The sequence below is a fragment of the Amblyomma maculatum genome, chromosome 8 (assembly GCF_055883805.1).
Source record: "Amblyomma maculatum isolate TAMU_Amacu chromosome 8, ASM5588380v1, whole genome shotgun sequence".
NCBI classification, from domain to species: Eukaryota; Metazoa; Arthropoda; class Arachnida; order Ixodida; family Ixodidae; genus Amblyomma; species Amblyomma maculatum.
In genome coordinates, this window is record NC_139351.1 from 120251905 (window position 1) to 120271234 (window position 19330).

The following is a 19330-nucleotide window of genomic DNA, read 5'->3' on the forward strand; positions in this document are numbered from 1 at the left end:
CCCTGAGTGATCTGAGTTTATATTTATTTATCTGATATTTATCTATAACCTTTGAAATAAAAAAAATATTGCACTGAATAATTTGAAACGCCCTGTATGTGTGATATAGTCTTCTATGTGATGGTGGTGACGGATTCCTCTTTTCACGTTATCTCTCAATTATTTTTGGATACAAGACGGGAAATGAGAGTAGAGGTAGATTGTCACGGTTGGTATTTGTAGGAGGAGAGATATTCGTTGAACCGTTGTTCCCCAATGTACTTAATGGAGAGTTCACTAATAATTTTACTGCACTCTATAGAAGTCCATTAGTCTAATGCGGGCAAGTTTAAATAGCGCCACGAGAGGGCTCTCCTGTCCCAATGATTTTGTGGGCATAGTGCATGTTTAAGAGGGCCTTAATTAAAGAGCCCCCTTCATGGATCACTGCCTTGTCGTGGCGGAGGGGCTTGCGAAACTCGATGAAGTCGTGAGCTCTGCTGTGTAGGGCCACCCAAGATAGACAGGTCACGGCAGAGAGTTCTGACAAAATGTGATTCACTGGAGAAGGTAATGGCAACCCACTCCAGTATTTCCTGCCAAGAAAACCCTATGGCCAGTCACAATACCATTAAAGATATGGCGCCGGAAGATGAGCCCCCCAGGTTGGAAGGCGTCCCACATGTTACTGGGGATGAACAAAGGGCGATTCCTAGTAGCTCCAGGACGAATGAAGCGGCTGGGCTAAAGCCAAAAGGACGCTCAGTTGTGGATGTGTCGGGAAGCGACCGGAAAGTCCGATGTTGCAAGGAGATATATCACATAGCAACATGGAATGTAACATCTATGACGCAAGGTAAACTGGACATCGTCAAGCGAGAAATGGACAGATTGAACATTGATATCTTGGGTATCAGTGAGCTCAAGTGGACCGGAATGGGAGAATTTAACTCCGGCGACCATTATGTCTTTTATTGTGGGCACGAATCCAAGAGAAGGAATGGGGTCGCTCTCATAGTAAACAGAAGAATGGGCAAAGCAGTGCTAGGGTACAACCCCAAAAACGACCGAATGATGTCACTTCGGATCCAAGGTCACCCTCTGAACATAACAGTTATCCAAGTCTATGCACCGACCACTACTGCTGAAGAAGCTGACGTTGAGAGATTTTATGCGGACCTACAATGCCTTTTAGACCGCACCCCATCATCAGACGTCGTTTTTCTCATAGGAGACTGGAATGCTAAGGCAGGGAGTGAAGAAATATCCGGAATTACAGGCAAGTTCGGTCTTGGTGAGCCAAATGAAGCTGGGCAGAGGCTAGTAGAGTTTTGTCAAGAAAACAACCTGACCATAGCGAATACTCATTTTCAACAGCACAAGAGGCGCCTGTACACATGGACTTCACCGGACGGTCTGTACAGGAATCAGATCGATTATATTATTTGCCGGCAGAGATGGAGAAGCGCTATACAAGCAGTAAAAATAAGGCCTGGGGCCGATTGTGGCACCGATCATCAGCTTCTTGTTGCCAAAATTAAGCTTCGATTGAGGAAAACGCAGAAAACTAGAAGGCCCTTCAGGTATGATCTGGATCAAATTCCATTAGAATATGCTGTGGAAGTGAGGAATCGATTTCAAGAATTAGATCTAGAAGACAAAGAGCCCGAAGAGATGTGGACGGATGTTCGTGATATAATACAAGAAGTTGCTACTAAGGTAGTTCCAAAACAAAAGAAATGCAAGAAAGCAAACTGGTTATCTGAAGAGGCTTTGCAAATAGCTGAGGAAAGGAGGATGGCAAAAGTTATGGGGAAAAGAGAAAGATACAAGGTTCTCAATGTGGATTTTCAGAAAATAGCAAGGAGAGATAAGAATGCCTTCCTGAACATACAGTGCCAAGCAGTTGAGGACAACTGCCAACTAAGGAACACAAGAGCTCTGTATAAGACAATCAAAGATATCAAAGGAAGCTTCTGTGCTAAGCTGGGCGTGATAAAGGACCAACGAGGCAAGGACCTCACTGAAGCCTCATAAAGAAGAGGTGGCAGGAATACACAGAAGAACTGTACAAGAAGGACCCGAATGTGCAAACCCAACATCAGACGGTTATGATCACTGATCTCGAGCCGGGCATCCTGAAGAGTGAAGTTGAATGGGCCTTAGCCAGCCTTGCTAAGAACAAAGCTAGCGGAATTGATGGCATTCCAGCTGAGTTGCTTCAAAACCTCAACCATGACGACGCTGTTAACATTCTGCATACATTATGTCAGAAGATTTGGACAACCCTGCAGTGGCCACAGGATTGGAGGAGGTCAGTTTACATCCCCATTCCAAAGAAAGGCAGTGCCAAAGATTGTTCCAACTACCGCACGATCGCGCTTATTTCGCATGCTAGCAAGGTGATGTTGAAAATCCTCCAAGGTAGGCTGCAGCAGTATGTGGATCGGGAGCTTCCGGACGTGCAAGCTGGGTTTCGCAAGGGCAGAGGAACTAGAGACCAAATTGCCAACCTTCGCTGGATCATGGAAAAAGCAAGAGAGTTCCAGAAACCCATCTACTTCTGCTTTATTGATTATGCGAAAACGTTTGACTGCGTAGATCACAGCAGATTGTGGCAAGCTCTCCAAGAGATGGGAGTTCCAATTCACCTTATCTGTCTCCTCAGGAACCTGTATGAAGGGCAAGAGGCCACAGTCAGAACTGGGCATGGTCTTACTGATTGGTTTCCGATTGAGAAAGGAGTGAGGCAAGGCTGCATACTGTCGCCCTGCCTATTTAACCTATATGCAGAGTGCATCATGAGGAAGGCCGCTCTGGACGAGTCTTCAGCTGGAGTGAAGATTGCTGGAAAACGTATCAACAACCTTAGACATGCGGATGATACCACTTTAATGGCAGAAAGTGAAGTGGAACTCAAGAGACTTCTGATGCGCGTACAAGAAGAGAGTGAGTAGTTTGGGCTTAAACTGAACATCAAAAAGACAAAGATCATGGCGTCTTGCCCTATCAAGTCTTCGAGCATCAAAGTACAAGAAGTGGAAGCTGTGACAGATTTTCTCTTCTTGGGCTCGATGATTACCTCGGAAGGAGACTGCAGCCATGAAATTAGGAGACGCCTGCTTCTGGGAAAGAGAGCAATGGTTAGCCTTGATCGCCTAGTAAAGAGCAGAGACATTAGTTTGCCAACCAAGATCCGTATAACTCGTGCTATGGTCTTTCCAGTTGTGATGTATGGATGCGAGAGTTGGACTGTGAAAAAGGCTGACCGCGGAAGAATTGACGCGTTTGAATTGTGGTGCTAGCGAAGACTCTTGAGAGTTCCTTGGACAGCCAGAAGATCAAATCAGTCGATATTGTCGACCATAAACCCGGACTGCTCATTGGAGGGTCAAATTCTAAAGTTAAAGCTCAGCTACTTTGGCCATCGGATGAGAAAAGAGGAGTCGCTGGAGAAAGATTTGATGTTGGGAAAGGCTGAGGGTCGCCGGAGAAGGGGTAGGCAGCGAACGCGATGGTTAGATGACATCCTCGAGGCACTGCAGATGAAGTTATGTGATGTTAGGAAGATAGTGAGAGACCGGAAAGCGTGGCGTGACATGGTCCATAGGGTCACGAAGAGTCGGACACGACTGAACGCCTGAACTGAACTGAATTAAAGAGCGATACCCGTCCAGTACTGCGGACCTGACTGTAGGTGCTGATCCTACGTACCGCGGTTTATCTCCCGACTGGCCATGGAACACTTAACACTCCCCAAGCTTCCGTGTTTTTAGGAATGACACTTCTGTCGAGGACGCCCCTTTTTTATACCACAGCCCCCGGGGAAATATGGCGACTTTATAGCAGCCAGTTACAGAAACACGACGCAGCGGAACGTAAGTTCGGGCCATTCTTGTACTGCACAATACAAAACAAGAATTTGCAGAAGCCCAAATCAAGTCACAGCTAAACAGACTTCTACAAACGAGGACGGGAAGACGGGTGTTGGAAAGACTGGGATATAGCACACACCTACAGGCTTATAACAAGACAAGAGAGGTATCGCGGGAAGTCAGAAATTGGTACCGAGTTCGGCCCATACCAAGAAACATGGACCCCCGCCTACACCCGGGAAGGAGACAGGCAAGGGCAGAGTATTATCAAAAAACAATCGGCCAACAAGACACGTCAAGGTTCACCGACGCAGCCTTATTAGAAACGAATGCAAAGAGGGCGATAGCCACGGTCACAGACTGCGAAGGCCGGGAGGTAGTTAGCGCCTCGATCCAAAACTGTACAGTCACGGAGGCAGAGGAAGTGGCTATCGCACTGGCTATTAGGCAAGGAAGAGAAACGGGAGAGAGTCTGACGATACTGCCGGACTCTCAATCCGCGTGCAGAAATTTTCAACGGGGTAAATTATCTAAGGTAGCGCACCAAATCCTTACTTCCACAAGCGAGCCAACACTCAAACACTAGTGTGGATTCCGGGGCATGCAGGGATCACGGGGAATTTGTACGCAGACAGGGTAGCCCGAGGACATGCAACCTACCGTGCGCCCAACAGTCTCGCGACAGAGGACCTGATTCCGCTTGACCCTGACTACACCACAATACTACAACACTACAGAGGCTTGCGGAAAGTATATCCGGAGCCGCATAAAAAGCTCAGCAACGAGGAGGCCATAGATCTGAGGCGGCTAGAGACGGGCACCTTCATTAATTTACACATATTGCACATGATGCATCCCACGACATTCGGAGACGAGTGCCCGTGGTGCGGGAAGACCCCTACCCTGTACCACATAACATGGGAATGCATCTCACATCAACTACAAAAAATTGAAAACCCAAATAAAAGACAGTGGGAGCCTTTGCTGGCCAGTTCTGACCCGGAGGCTCAGCTCTACCTGGTCACAAGAGCTCGCAAACTGGCGAAAGCCAGTGGTGCCCTGGACTGGGGGCGCCAACCGCTCGTCAGCCTCGGTTGAAGAGGCGAAGAAAAAGATCCCCGAGCAGTTAATAAAGTTTACTCACTCACTCACTCACTCACTCACTCACTCACTCACTCACTCACTCACTCACTCACTCACTCACTCACTCACTCACTCATTCACTCACTCGGGCCATTAGGGCAATTTAGCTTGCCGGATACGTGCTGACGTAGACGCAGGCGCAGTGGGCGCTATTGTACTCACCTCTGTCAATGCGCGTGCGCAGGAGGGGTCCGCCAAACCGGTATACGTCTAGTCAGTACGTCTCAGGCAAGCTAAATCTCTCTATTGACGGAGTCATTCGGCCACTCTATAATAGAGAGATTAGAGACATCAGAGCGTAGACGTACTATACCGGTTTACAGGGCATCTCTTGCGCACGCGCATTGACAGGGGCGGGAGCAATTGCGGCCACTGCGCGTGCGTAGGAGGCATCCGGTAAATCGGTATACGTCTAATTACTCGTCTTCTCTGTTAAGAACTATTCAGGGCGTTTTGGCGTATCGACGAGGTACTGGTATACTCCTACGTTAGTATGTCTCGGCTATGCTAAGAGCCTCAATTATCTACAAGAGCGATTTAGCGCACCGGAGTTGTAGAGGCATAGGCTTATGCCGGTTTACCGGAGCCTCCTACGCAAGCGCAGTGGCCACATTTCAACCCTCCCCTATATCACTGCGCATACGTAGCAGGCGTATGGGTAAACCGGTATACGTCTGCGCTGGTACGTCTCTACATTACAACCCTTCCCTTTATCACTGCGCATACAGCGGGCGCAGGGATAAACCGGTATACGTCTGCGTTGGTACGTCTCTATATTAAATGTCTTTCTGTGACGTCGCGAAGACGTATACTGGAGGAGGAGGGGGCCGAGCAAAAGCGCCACCGACGCCATTTTTTATCAACTCCAACGCTGTTCTGATGGTCGTTTAGAGCTCCTGGACAATTCATTGCTTCACAAACCACATGACTTCTGCCATGCTCCTCATTTTCGTGCAGCGGTACTGTAGGGGTGTGGCTCTCAGTTCTTTCTGCTGGTCGCAGCCACACCACCTTTTCGCTAGCCAAATAAAAGCAGATTTCTAACACACTTCGCAAAAGAGGCTATCCTTTTGGGTAACCTATCGTTGAAAAGCAGATGAGATTAGAATGCACTAGCCTGGCAATATGGGTATTTTCAAATCATGTGATGCAATTATCAATGGAATGCTGCAAATTCTGCGGCTATATAACTAAGACAGCATTCTAACAGCGTTTGTAAAGTGAGGCTATATACTAACTAGTAGTACTGAAAGGTTTTCTCCGAGCAGACTGCCACACTTGTTGAGAACTGAGGTGCTAACTCATTGGTATGAGCAAGAATTTTAGGGAGTAGTACTATAATCAAAATAACAATTTATTGCGTCAAATGTAAACAGTGTGTATAAACATTGAGTCTACCAGCCTAACAAGACCTGAGCGGCAGAACCAGGTAGAAAAAGTCGTAACCGCGCATACATGTACAAAAGGCATGATAGAGCATGTTAACATAATAAAGCGACACAATTTCATTAACCAAAATAAATACAAAAAGTATGCTTCGTACCAAATACTGCGCCAAAAATAGCGACGAAGTGAGCAATAAATTATACGCCAACATACAATATTGAAATAAAGTTGTGAATGCAGTATAAGGTCTCTACCAAAAGCTTCGTTCCAATAACCCACCGTTACGATGTAAGTTTACGTCATTCTTCTTCCTTCTGGTTGCAAATGAAGTTTTTCAATTAATCAATCGATTACAAGAAAATTTTTAAGCTTGGAAGAGGATCCTAAATTCACAAGAATTTACGTGAAATTTTCCCTAGCACGTCATGATTAACACACTATTTGCTACTGTTCTCAACACAGTTTAAAGGTAATGTTTAGTTTTTAAGTAAAAAAAAAAGTCGTTTGTTATGACGGCCGCGCAGATCACAGCTGCAGGTGCAACGTCCACTTCGGTAGCGCGCATACCGTTGCAGCAGTACTTGAGCGAGAGCGTGCGTTCCAGGTCGACATTTCGGCAGGCGTTGCTGAGGAACTCGCCGCCCAAGAGGCAAACGTCGTTCTCACGTCGCAGCTGCAGCAGCTGAGACATGCCGCGCGTGAGCGTGAAGGTAGGCACGCTGCGTAGCAGCACGTTTAGCACCTGCGGGAGCAGCGACAGCATACGCGCCTCGGCCACCGTCACCGTGTAGTGCAGGATGACCGGCTCCAGGGCGCCCATCAGGCCTGCGCCGAACGAAGGCCAGTGTGTCTTCACAATGAATCCGAAACAAAGCATCCCCCCGATTCGAGATATGACAATGTTGGGGCATTTTAAATACAGTTTTCCTCACGTTTCATTCCATTTTATTTCCGTGGAACGTTGCCACAAGCAAGGAGGCTAATTAAAAACTGCCTAATGACGTCATCATTGTTGTACTCTGTGATCGTTATGGGGTGTTATAACTACTTGTGTGAGTTCGTGTGGTTGTGATGTCACGTTCTTTACGAGCGATATGGATTTTCGTCGCGGGACATAAGGATTTTACCAAAATTATAGCCTCGGGCAGGATTCGAACGCACGGTGGCGCGAATTGATCAGCTTTTCTTGCGGCCTTTTTCTCCGAATGATGCCAGTGCTGCCAGCTTCTAGCGCGACGCTCACACGTGCTGCACGCAATAGTTTACGAAGCTGTGCACAGAGGGCGCCAGAAATGCGTTTTGCCGACGATTAGGTTACTTCCTAATGCGAAATTTGAGCGCAGCTTATCGGCTGTTTCAGCTTTTCGATAGATTGAGGCAAAGGTTTCGAGCAAGACATGTATGTACAATTACAAACTTTTTATCTTTCACATATATTCCTTCAAGAAATACTCCACTAACAGTTCTTGTCTGTCACGAAGGAAGCTTTGTGGTTGGAGAAATGAAGAGAGCAATTAAGTTATCGGGTGGTCACGGGAGGCAACGCGTGGGCCCATAGGAACGTTGCGCGGCGAAGGGGTATAGCAGCGACTGACTGATGGCGCTGACGCCGCTAGCGAGTCAAGTCAACGTGGCTCTGCACGCACCGTGATCCTCTGATGCCGAGCCGGCGCTGCAGCAACCGGAGCACACCATTGCCGCCACGCAAGACGTGGGAGAGGGGTACACGCAGTGGCGAACGGTGGCAGCAGGAGCGCGCGCTGCCCCGGCTGCGGAGCTGGTTACGAGGGACAACGCCGACGGCGACGGTGACGCGAAACTCAGGAACGGGCGCCAAAGAGTTGCGCTCTAAAAAGCAGCGTGAGTGCTCACTAAATCGGAACTCACATGCCAGCGCATACAAAGGCGTGCGCAAGGTTCTGCATTAGGGGGAGCGGCGTTTCATCGCACCGCACCCTTCCTCCAACCAAAGTCCCTACGGCCAAAGTACAGAGAAAAGTTGAATTGTTATCAAATGAAACATAGAAAGAATAGTGCGCGCCTAAAATTAAAACAAGCTTCACCATATACAAAGAATTCAAACGTAAGCGGACGCACTCTAACAAATGTTCCTTGAGTCCTCGATCGGCTTTCTGCAGGTAAAGGTGGCAAGTGAGCAGTTCGTGTAATTCAACATCACAGGTCCTCAGCCGCAGTAAAAAAACCAGCATGGCCATAAATTTACACATCTACAGACTACAACTGACGACACAGGTCCGGAAGAGTAAACGTGCCGGGCAGACTTGGCCCCCTTCTGAAAAGATTAAGACTCCCCCCCCCCTCCCCCTCTGCCCACCATGTGCGCACGCCAATTAGCACATCCACTCTGCCTCAGTCGCAAGCCCGTGAATTTGTGTAGAACGACGTTAGCATTACCGAGCCATCACGGAAGTGCGGAACGCACCGATAAAAAAGAGAAAGATGACCGTGATGGAGAGGCCAAACGAACTGTCGCTGAACATGCTGGACAGCAAGTAGCAAAAAGGCACCATGGACAGCCCGTGTGCTATGAACAGTACCGCCAGCATCACTGCAGGAGACGGAGGGAAAGCGTTACTGCAGCGTGACAAATGAAGATACCGTGATGTATGGTTCTTCTTTGAATGATGCTGAACACACCAGTAAATATAATCACTATGAGTAATCAGCCAAACGTTTTTATGTATCATTTTTTTCCCTTGGACAGAGCGTATCTAATAACAAAAACTCAAATAAAATGGCATAGTTTCTGATTCAGAAGCCGAACGATGGCTATGACGTCACAAGCAGGAACGAAGTCACGTAAGGCGCAAATAATTTGGTTACGTATTGCTTCAGTTCGTACCGTCGGAGCTAGCGGAGGCCCATAATGAGAGTGAACAAGCAGCTGTGTAAACTTTAAAGGAAAAAGGGTGCGCGATGGAGCATCCTCGCGATCCGGGATCGCACGATATACTCGCCAATGTACTCGGCTTTCATGAGGCACCGGTGGCTGAAGCAGATGGTGGGCACAAAGAAGAACGCGCATGCGCCGGCGAGCACTGTGTCGAAGATGAAGTTGCTCAGCCAGTAGATGGCGCCCGGGACGCCGGTCATCAACTGCAAGTGCTTGAACTTCGAGCAGCGCTCAATGATGGGCAACACCACAAAGCTGGCCGCGTGGAAGCACAGCGCCAGGGGCGTGAAGATTCCCGTCAGCACTTCGATGAGCACGGCGTCGGCGGTCAGCGGCAGCCCCGCGAAGAACAGCTTGCTCCTGAGGAGTAGGTGCACGTCCAACTTATCGCCGCTGCCGGAGACGCCGCCATGGCGGCGTTCGGAGATGGTCTCGTTGCTGTACGGCTGGTTGGTGAGCTGGAAGCGGGCCCTGGGACTGCCCGTGATGTTGCGCAGAAGAGCCGAGTGGTAGAGGTTCACCAGGAGCAGGGCGGCGTGAGGGCACTGGCCGTTGAACCAGAGTGTTGGCTGCGCAAAGATTGAGCGTCGTTGTTGAGCGATTGAACGACGCCCAGTCGAAAAAAAAAACTAACAGAAATTATTTCTGTTCTAACAACAGTATATTTGTGGGGTTTTTAACCGTGAACCTGTTGTGCCAAAAGAAATTTCTGTAATAAACAAGAATTTCGTGTAGTTATAGAACAGAAGAGCACTGCAGAAAATACAGAAGTACAAGAGCTGACGTTTGGACAGAGGTAAATAATATTTTGCGCATTTGCGACACGGTTTTGTAGTCATTTTTTTTTCGACAGGGTATATTTAAAGTTGACCACAGCGCAGCTTATATGCAGCGTCTTAGAGCATTAATAGCCCTTTTGCGCGTCTGCAGCAGGCCAACTTGGCTCTGATCACTTAGTTGTTACCCGTTTGCTTAGCATCCACTGAAGCTGTAATAAACCATGTTAAAATATAACTAAATTGTTAAAATTGCTGGTCAAAACTGCGGGTGCTGAGAAACAAAAGGACTAAGTTTATGTTGTAATCCATATGGCAAACAAATCATGGCATCAACATCGCCACCATGTCATCATTCCATTTCCTAATGTATCGTGCTACGAGATATTTCAGGTCTATTTAGTACAGTTGGGTTATATAATGACCATGCAGTGGCAGTGGTATGGACGATTAACTTCATAAAGATGCGCGTGGACTACATGGAACGCTTTAGTGAAAGGCTCCGGATTAATTTCACCACCTGGTGATTTCATAGTGTGTCGCATTTCTTGCCATCTAACCATAGTAGCAATGTGCGGTCAGGGATTCCGCGGCTTCAGCCAATCGGCCGCCGCTTCGAGTCTCTCGAGGTAACCAAGATACAATACGAGTTCTGGTGGTGTGCCATACCGCCGTGTTTCCCTTGAAGATGGCGCCAAAGAGCAGCCGGTAGTTGTAGGCCATGGTGTTCTGGTCGGCGAAGTCCAGTAGGCGCGAGCTGGTATGGTCGGCACTGATGTCGGTCAGGCGGATGTCCTGCTCGCTGAAAAGCTTCTTGAGGTGCCTCATTACGGGATCAACGCTGTGGTTAGCCGTGATGAAGGCCATGGGCACAAGGCGGTGCAGTGCCGTGGTGGTGTACACCAGTCGGTCCGTGTAGAAGTCAGACGACACCATCTTATCCTCAGTGAATATGTGCTGCAGGTACGTGGCTAGCAGCAGCACGCTCGCCGGAACCACCCAGCGCACCTGCGCAGCAGGGTCAACTTCCTTCTCAAACGCTCCCTACTAAAGGTGACAGCAGCGGAGTTACTTTCTATTTTTTCAGAGTGGCCTGAACATCCGTCCATCTAACTTTCTGCCGCCCCCTGCTACGCTTTCCTTCCCTTGGAATCCAATTTGTTACCCTAAGCGACCATCGGTTATCCTCTCTTCACACTATATACATGTCCAGCCCATGCCCATTTCTTCTTCTTGATTTCCACTAGAATGTCAGTAACTTGAGTTATTTCTCTGACCCACTCTGCACGCTTATCTCTTAATGTTACCTCTTCTATTTTTCGTTCCATAGCCCTCTGCGTTGTCCTCAACTTAAGTAGAACCCTCTTGGTTAGCCTCCACGTTTCAGCCCCATAAGTGAGTACAGGTAAGATGCAACTGTTGTATACTTTCCTCTTGAGCGATACTGGTAAGCTGCTAGTCATAATCTGCGAGTGCTTGCCAAATGCACTCCACACCAATCTTATTCTTGTTATTTCCTTTTCATGGTCCGGATCTGCGGTTACTACCTGTCCTAAGTAGACATATTCGCCTACTACTTCCAGTGCTTCGCTACCTAACTTAAACTGCTGTTCCTTCCCGAGGCTGTTGAACATCACCTTAGTCTTCTGCATATTGATTTTCAAGCCTATACCTTTCTACTTTTACTGTCTAGGTCATCAATCATTTGCAGTTCATCCCCCGAGTTACTTAGCAAGGCAATGTCATCAGCGAATCGCAGATTAGTGAGGTATTCTCCATCTACCCTTATCCCCAACTGCTCCCATTCCAAGTCTCTGAATACTTCCTCTAAGCAAGCTGTGAATAGTAGATGGGCGGATGAGGTTAAGAAGTTCGCAGGGGTCAAGTGAATGCAGCTAGCACAGAACCGGGTTAATTGGAGAAATATGGGAGAGGCCTTCGCCCAGCAGTGGGTATAGTCAGGCTGATGATGATGAACATCCGTTAGTTGTCTGCATCGTGCGATGTCCATGACAGCACAAAGAGTCCGTGTGAATTTCAAATTTCTCATATATATCCTACGTACGGGGCAAGGGGCTACTCACAGCCATTGTGGGTATCGTCTCCGCCATAGTCGGTTACAGTGCGCGGTTCGTTTATCATGCCTTTTGACAACTGCTCTTTCTTTGGAGCTCTCAAGGCTGTTTGTGAGAACTGTCATCTTAGCAACTCACACCGCGGGGCCTCTCCCGTTAACTCCCGTCGACTCCGCATAAACCCTGCTTCGTGCTAGCTGCGGACACTGTTACCCCCACACGGCGACACTGGCAACAGCGCACTCGCTTAAGTCACAGACTGAAGCTAGGTTTTCCTTGTGGTTTCCACACGAACGATGCGGCAAAAAACAAACGAAACTATGAGAAGCTTCATATGGACCATTTGACCAGGGCCTCTAATGGCCGCAGAGCTAATGAAACGAAACTTTGCATGCATATAGCTTTAACATGCCTCTACGCCCGTTATCATTTCATCTTCAGATACCAGCAACTTATGGGTACCGCGCGCATGTGTTCACTGGTTTCCAGGTACATGCCCTACTCAATGCTACACCTTCAATTTCCATGCTGCCGAGAAGCGTTCCCGGAAAGTTTTTTCAGCGCGGTATTGTTTGTGAGAAGAACATCTGAAAAACAATTCTCCCTTCATAAAAAAGCTACGCATTGCAGCATATTAAGGTTATTAGCGCGCAAGCGCTTATACGGACATCTTGTCGCGCAATAAAATTGGAACTTGTGTCGCCCAATTGTCGCAGCAACAGGGTCGCCGTGCTTATGGTAAGCCTAAATTAGTGCGATGTTCAACTACTAGTCAGCCCACAGTAATTACCCTTGACAGTAGATCCTATCCGACTGATCACATTGTAACTGCGGCAACAGTGGCGACTTCACAGTGCTTTCGCGCGTATACATCGCATTAAGGTTAAGCTCCAGCTAATGTTTAGCCCTGCTGTTCCAACCTTCGAAGGGGTGGGAAAAAGGAGCCAAGCGACGGGTGTAGGACAAAGAAGCCGAGTTTGACAAGACTGCGCGTAGCCTACAGCGTACCACGGGCGGCTGCCAGTCCCTAAGCCACATGTAAAAGCGCTTCTTGAGCAGCCAAGCCAGCTGCCGAGGGCCCGTACTCTTCACGTCAAGGGCTCTGTCGGGCTTGTACACGTAGTCGGTTTCGGACATCGCTGGTGTACCAGCTTCGACGCCGGACTGGAAGCTCGGGTCGTGAGTCACCTGGACAATAACAAGACGTCGGTGGGGGGGGGGGGGGGAGCATGAGTGCGTAAATTATGAGAAGTTGTGAGCTGCAAGCCGGTTATTCATCCATGTATGGCTAAATCGAATAACGAGCGATATTTAATGCTACCCACCACGCTCACTAACAAGTGTTCTGCTTAAGTTTAAAACAAAGCAGAGAGCTATCGAATGGAAAATGGCAGGTGTAACGTTAAGGGATAGGAAGCGTGCAGGGTGGGTCAGAAAAATAACTGCAATTTGACACCCCACTGGTAATCTAGAGGAAATGAGCATGGTCAGGGTATGTAGTGCGAAGAGAGGACAACCGATGGTCGCCTAGGGTAACGAATTGGATTCCAAGGGAAGGGAGCGTGGGGGTAGGGGGGGGGGGGGGGGGGCAGATTAGGTTCAGAAGTTCGCAGGGGTCGAGTGGGTGCAGCTAGAACACTTAATTGGAGTAGTATGGGAAGGCCTTCCTGTGGTGCGTATAGTCCGGCTGATGATGATGAGCACGCTCGCGAAGACGCTGCGGCGCTCCCGAGTTTTGTGTCGGTACATATACATTGAATCTTGGCTGCGGCGGCCATGTTTGGTACAGGCGGAGTACAAAATCGACAGCGTACTGTGACAACGCCAGTGGACCTCTAATCTCACAGCTCCCCCCTTCTCCTCCCTCCGTAGAAAATGAATCCGGGTCCATCGCACAAGCTGCTGTCATAGTGAAAAGGCAGCTTAGCGACTTCAACCTGCATCCACTCAGGAACAAGCGTAACCGTATCCCGCAAACTTTTCATACTCCCACGTGTTTTACCGGCCCAAGTGACGCTTGCTTCCAACATAACTAGGCTGATATAGCAGCGGGGATGAATTGGACTACTACTGTGGGTGTCATCAGTTGATTGCTAGGGTATCACCGCGACTCGACGAGACGTTTTGTTCAGAGCTAATGTAGCGATTCTCTGTAGAGATTTCAACCAGCTTGTACAACATCAATCAATTGCAAAGAGGTGGCTCCAAGTCCTGGGTCACAGAGCCCAAACTACTGCTTTCAGCCAATTTCAACAGCGACACGAGGTCGCGTCTCCAAGCTTTGAGGGCCCCACCGCGTCAGCGCTGCGGTACGTGCTTGTTACTGAACGGTAAAGGCCCATCGAACGGCTGTTGCTTCGCTAAGGAAGGCAGGTTTATTATGCTCTTCTATAAGCTAAATTGCTGGCTTGATCTTTCTCAACGCTCGCGCAGAGGAGGAATTTCGCAACGAATCTTCTGTGAATCTGTACTTCGCGGTTGTGAAGGGCTTTAATTGAGACGCACCTTGTCCAAGACCTCCTCGAGCGACGACATGGCGACGCTCATGGCGCCAATCTTGAGGTTGTTCCGCTCGCGGTCCAGCTCCTTGAACATGGCAGTCAGGCGCCGGTTGCCCGGATTGGCACCGATTGCGTACTCCACCACCGAATTAGTGTCTTGCTTGACGACCGCATGTGGCATGTGACGCTTGAAGAGGGCCTCGAGGGCTTGTGCGTTGCAGCCGGGCTCCTTAACAACACGGATGTTGTAGCCGGCGCGGAAGCGCTCCCGAAGGAAACCAGGCGAGCCACAACACCAGAGCAGGCCCTTGTTCATGATGCCGATCTTGTCGGCTAGCACATCGGCCTCGTGTAAGTTCTGCGTGGTGAGCAGGATGCAGCAGTGGCGGCGAGCCTTGAGCAGCAGCTCCCACACCTCGCGCTGGCTGTGCGGGTCCATGGTCATCGTCGGTTCATCGAAGATCATGATCTTGCACTGCGGAATCAATGTGTATGTGAGCAGGGATATGCGATAGACTGGCCTTCTCGTCCCATTTCTTGCGCGGCCGTCCCTGTTGGTGCTGAAGTTTAGGGTTCATGGCAGCACAAAAGGACGTGAAAAAGTTGAGAAAAACCAATAGTCTTCTTTAGCCTAGCCCCACCTTGACGGCGGTACACCCAAGCATTGAAAGGCAAAACCTGAGCGATACTAACTATGAGACTGGACGTTTGAGCCAATTTGTGTGCATTATCGACTTCTTGAACAGCCGTCATTGTTATAATACTTTAGTTTAGAGCGCATGCCAGTACAAACGGACGCGTACAAATATGAGTAATGTCAATGTCTTATCTGGCCTAGCCCTATATAGTTGAGGGTACCACGCCAAGCATTGAATGACAGAAAGTGGGCAATCCGAATCAAGTCCCTGTGGAGGTTTGTATAGTTTGTGTTACATTGTCAAAACAGTCTAAGCCTCTTTTTTCGGTCTGCTCCCCTGAGCTTCACGGCCTTTGCTGCAGGAACATCGTTGCTTGAGATGGCACATCATGGTAGGCCCCCTTCTGACAGACACCGTGCTTGGAATTTTTCATCGATTCAAGCGGCCGAGCTATGGACGTATTTGGACGGTTCGGTGATGGCACTTATTCAAGGTATCGGTCTCGATAGGAGATCGCAGCGATATATAACAATGTCAAGGCACCTTTCCCAGCTCCTTGGCAAATTCTACAGACCGTGGCGTCGCAAATGTGGGCTCTGTATAAAGGCATTTTTACTGTAAAACCATGCTGGCCACCGTTTCTTGCTGAAATGGAGTTGAAATAGGCCCGTCCCTCCATGTGTGGTCCAGAAGCATGCGCCTGCTCAAACAACTGGCAAATGACGTGTGCTAACAGCTGTGGAGTATAGTCCACAGTTGCTAGCCCACATCTTTTGAGTGGAGGCCCTGAAGCAGTGTTGATAAATAGGAAGCGTCGTCGCTAAAAACAGACAGCCCTAGCCGAATTCGATGACTAACCCGTATGTATAGCCTAGTTCATACGACACCTTCTCTGCGCAATATTTCTCGCCTACACCGCCTCTCCTCCCCATTTAATCGCACCCTTGTATTTAATATATGCTGTAAGCCGTAATGTCAAGATAGAAGATTAAGATGGTGCTTTATGGTGTGTTAATACTGGTCACTGTCCTCGTCGACAAGGGCAGTGACCAGTATTAAGGCACCATAAAGCACCATCTTAATCTCTCTGGAGTTGGAATGCGTTAATTCTCAATAAAGCATGCTGCCGGGCTAGTTGGTCTAACATCTTTTAAAACTGGGAAAAAACCCTCCCGCAATCAGTTGAAAGTTGGCGCCTGTCCGCTGTCCCTTTGTCTCTTTCATTTGTGTGTGTGAATTTTTCGCGCCAGGGTTTTTTTTTTTCCCAGTTTTAAAATGCGTTAATTCTATTGAAACATTATCGTGGTCGTGAATGTACACGAAGGCGGCCGTGCAGATCTTATGTGTGTCACACTCATTGAATTCTTTTTAATGTACACAGATCCATCCCTGCAACCCTGCGTGCTGCGAGTCTCGTACTGCACTGCTCACCTTGGAGGCTACCAGGAGCGTTATGGCGACGCATAGAAGTCGTTTCATTCCGTCCGACAGCGTGGATGGGCGGTAGCTCATGTAGGCAGACATCTGGATGTCAGTGAGCAGCAAGTTGATCTCCATCCGTATTTTGTTCATGGCCAGACCCTTTAACTGCAATGCGCAGAGAGCGACGTCACCATTTGAGCTCTGTTTTTGCGCCACAAGCCCAATTATTTTAAGGTGAAAGTATTTTATGTCACATCCCCAGAAAAACGCACTGTCCAAAAGAGCGGCATTAATCACCGAGATTGGTCAAGAGGACTGTAATGTCATCACTCCGAGGACCAATCAGGACCAGGCGCTCAGTTCGAAAGGGCCGCTGGGCCGAGCGGGAAATAGGCGTGTCCTACCGTACCAGTCAGTGGTTTAACCAGGAAATTGGGGCTTTCGCGTTTACAACGCGTAAGCAGTCTCAAGTGCCCTCCGTGCATTTATTAACATTGAGATTCAAGCGAAAGATCCGCTGCTAACACATTTAATATGACAGCGAAAGCTTGAGTGCCCATGGTTACGTCATGCCGCCATGCCGCGGTGCTGTCGCTAATGGTCCAATAGCCCGGTCTCTTTCCACGGAGGCTTGAAAGCAGCGGCTTCGTCAGTCAGCCAGTGGCAATTAAAAATAGCGAATCAGGTAGACAACGACACTCGCCGCACTGGCTACTTCATGCCGCCATGCCGCGGTGTTGTCGCTAATGGTCCAATAGCCCGGTCTCTTTCCACGGAGGCTTGAAAGCAGCAGCTTCGTCAGCCAGCCAGTGCCAATTAAAAATCGCGAATCCTAGGTAGACAACGACACTCGCTGCACTGGGTACGTCATGCCGCTATGCCGCGCTGCTGTCGCTAATGGTCCAATAGTCCGGTCTCTTTCCACGGAGGTTTGAAAGCAGCAGCTTCGTCAGCCAGCCAGTGCCAATTAAAAATCGCGAATCGTAGGTAGACAACGACACTCGCCGCACTACGTCATGCCGCCATGCCGCGGTGCTGTCGCTAATGGTCCAATAGCCCGGTCTCTTTCCAGGGAGGCTTGAAAGCAGCGGCTTCGTCAGCCAGCCAGTGCCAAATAAAAATCGCGAATCGTAGGTAGACAACGACACTCGCCGCACTGGCTCCGTCACGCCGCCATGCCGCGGTGCTGTCGCTAATGGTCCAATAGCCCGGTCTCTTTCCAGGGAGGCTTAAAAGCAGCGGCTTCGTCAGCCAGCCAGTGCCAATTAAAGCACCAGATGTATCCGGCATGGAAAATCGAAGCTTATAAAGTACAGTCCCTGGTTCATTGAATTTCAGCGCTTGTGATCACCCTCCTGTGTCTGATTTCATTATTCTGCGCTGCTGATTCACACGAAGCAGACCACTAGTTTCCGGTGTCTTTAGCTGTATTCAGAACAGAGCGAAATTATACGAGCCGCTCACCATCGCGAAGAACAGTAGGTGCTCCTCGACGGTGAGCTCGTCGAAGAGCACGTCGTGCGCAGGACAGTACGCAATGCGCTCACGAGCTTCCTCGGTGTGCAGAACCACGTCGTAGTTGTCCACTATTATCTGGCCACTAGAAGGATGCACCATTCCTGCATTTAGAGGTGATAAAGCAACCTCATGCGAATGTGCCTGTAACTTTCATAAGAGTTTAACAGGTCGCTGTAGTATAGACCAGGCGTGTATCCATCAGGTCCTTAAGCTTTCATATGTTTCTACAGGCCTCTTGAAAGAAACGTTAAAACTATACCAAGGAGGAAGGCAGCCTCGAAGATCTTTTGGGGAAACCATGCCACCAAATTCTTCAAAAATCTTAATGATTGGGAACGCCTAATACGACAGGAATGTGCTTACCAAATCCCGGAAGGTGCCTGTCTGCCGACGGGTGGATAGCTAGTCATAAGTACTCGGCAGCAAGAAAGCCATGCCATTCTATGTTAATGCGGCGAGACGCCCTCGAGATAAGCATTTACAGCAGATGTCCATGGGAAAGATATTAGTTGGAAGAACTAAGTCTCGACTCGCTAAGCTGTTGTGACTAATTAACACGCCGCCCATCCTTCATATAGGTGCCGTCTCACAGATGTTTCCTTTCCAAATGTGTAATCGTCTAGGAGATGAGATAACAGAATACAGAAACCAAGCCTCGTAATGGTAACCTCTAAAGCACGTCTGACGTTTTCAATGCCACTTCGAAATCCCGTTTATATTTTGTTATACAATAGTACGCTTTGCATAAGCCTGTACACGTTTCTCAACTCATGGAGTGCATACTCTGGCATCAACATGAAGAAAATAAGAAGGAAGGGAGGGACTCACCCGTCACCATTTTTATTATCGTTGATTTTCCAGATCCCGCCGGGCCAAGAAGAACGGTGATTTGGTGTCGGAAGATCTTCAAGTTGATGTGTTGCAAAAGGAAGTTCCGATAGAACTGCAACGAGGAACAGGACGCCTCTAACTATAGGTGAACACTTCCGGGATTGTTTGGGATGAAAGCGCTTATTTGTTGTCATTGAACTGGTTATTTTGTGAACACAATAAGTGCTCAAATCATCATTGATCAATTATTTGTTCCTCCTAACGCACACATA

At 48.7% G+C, this 19330-nt stretch overlaps 1 protein-coding gene across 1 annotated transcript in view; it reads right to left on the bottom strand.

Moving 5' to 3' along the window:
• LOC146182343 (phospholipid-transporting ATPase ABCA3-like) overlaps positions 1–19330 on the bottom strand; it is a 62074-nt gene that overhangs the window by 17885 nt on the left and 24859 nt on the right. The window contains exons 8-16 of the mRNA XM_084577431.1: positions 19056–19170; positions 18174–18328; positions 16719–16874; positions 14654–15124; positions 13157–13336; positions 10743–11081; positions 9362–9866; positions 8827–8952; positions 6951–7208 (exon numbers count right to left, since the gene is read on the bottom strand). Of these exons, the coding sequence (XP_084433557.1) occupies positions 6951–7208; positions 8827–8952; positions 9362–9866; positions 10743–11081; positions 13157–13336; positions 14654–15124; positions 16719–16874; positions 18174–18328; positions 19056–19170 (2305 nt within the window). The remainder of the gene's footprint in view (positions 1–6950; positions 7209–8826; positions 8953–9361; positions 9867–10742; positions 11082–13156; positions 13337–14653; positions 15125–16718; positions 16875–18173; positions 18329–19055; positions 19171–19330) is intronic.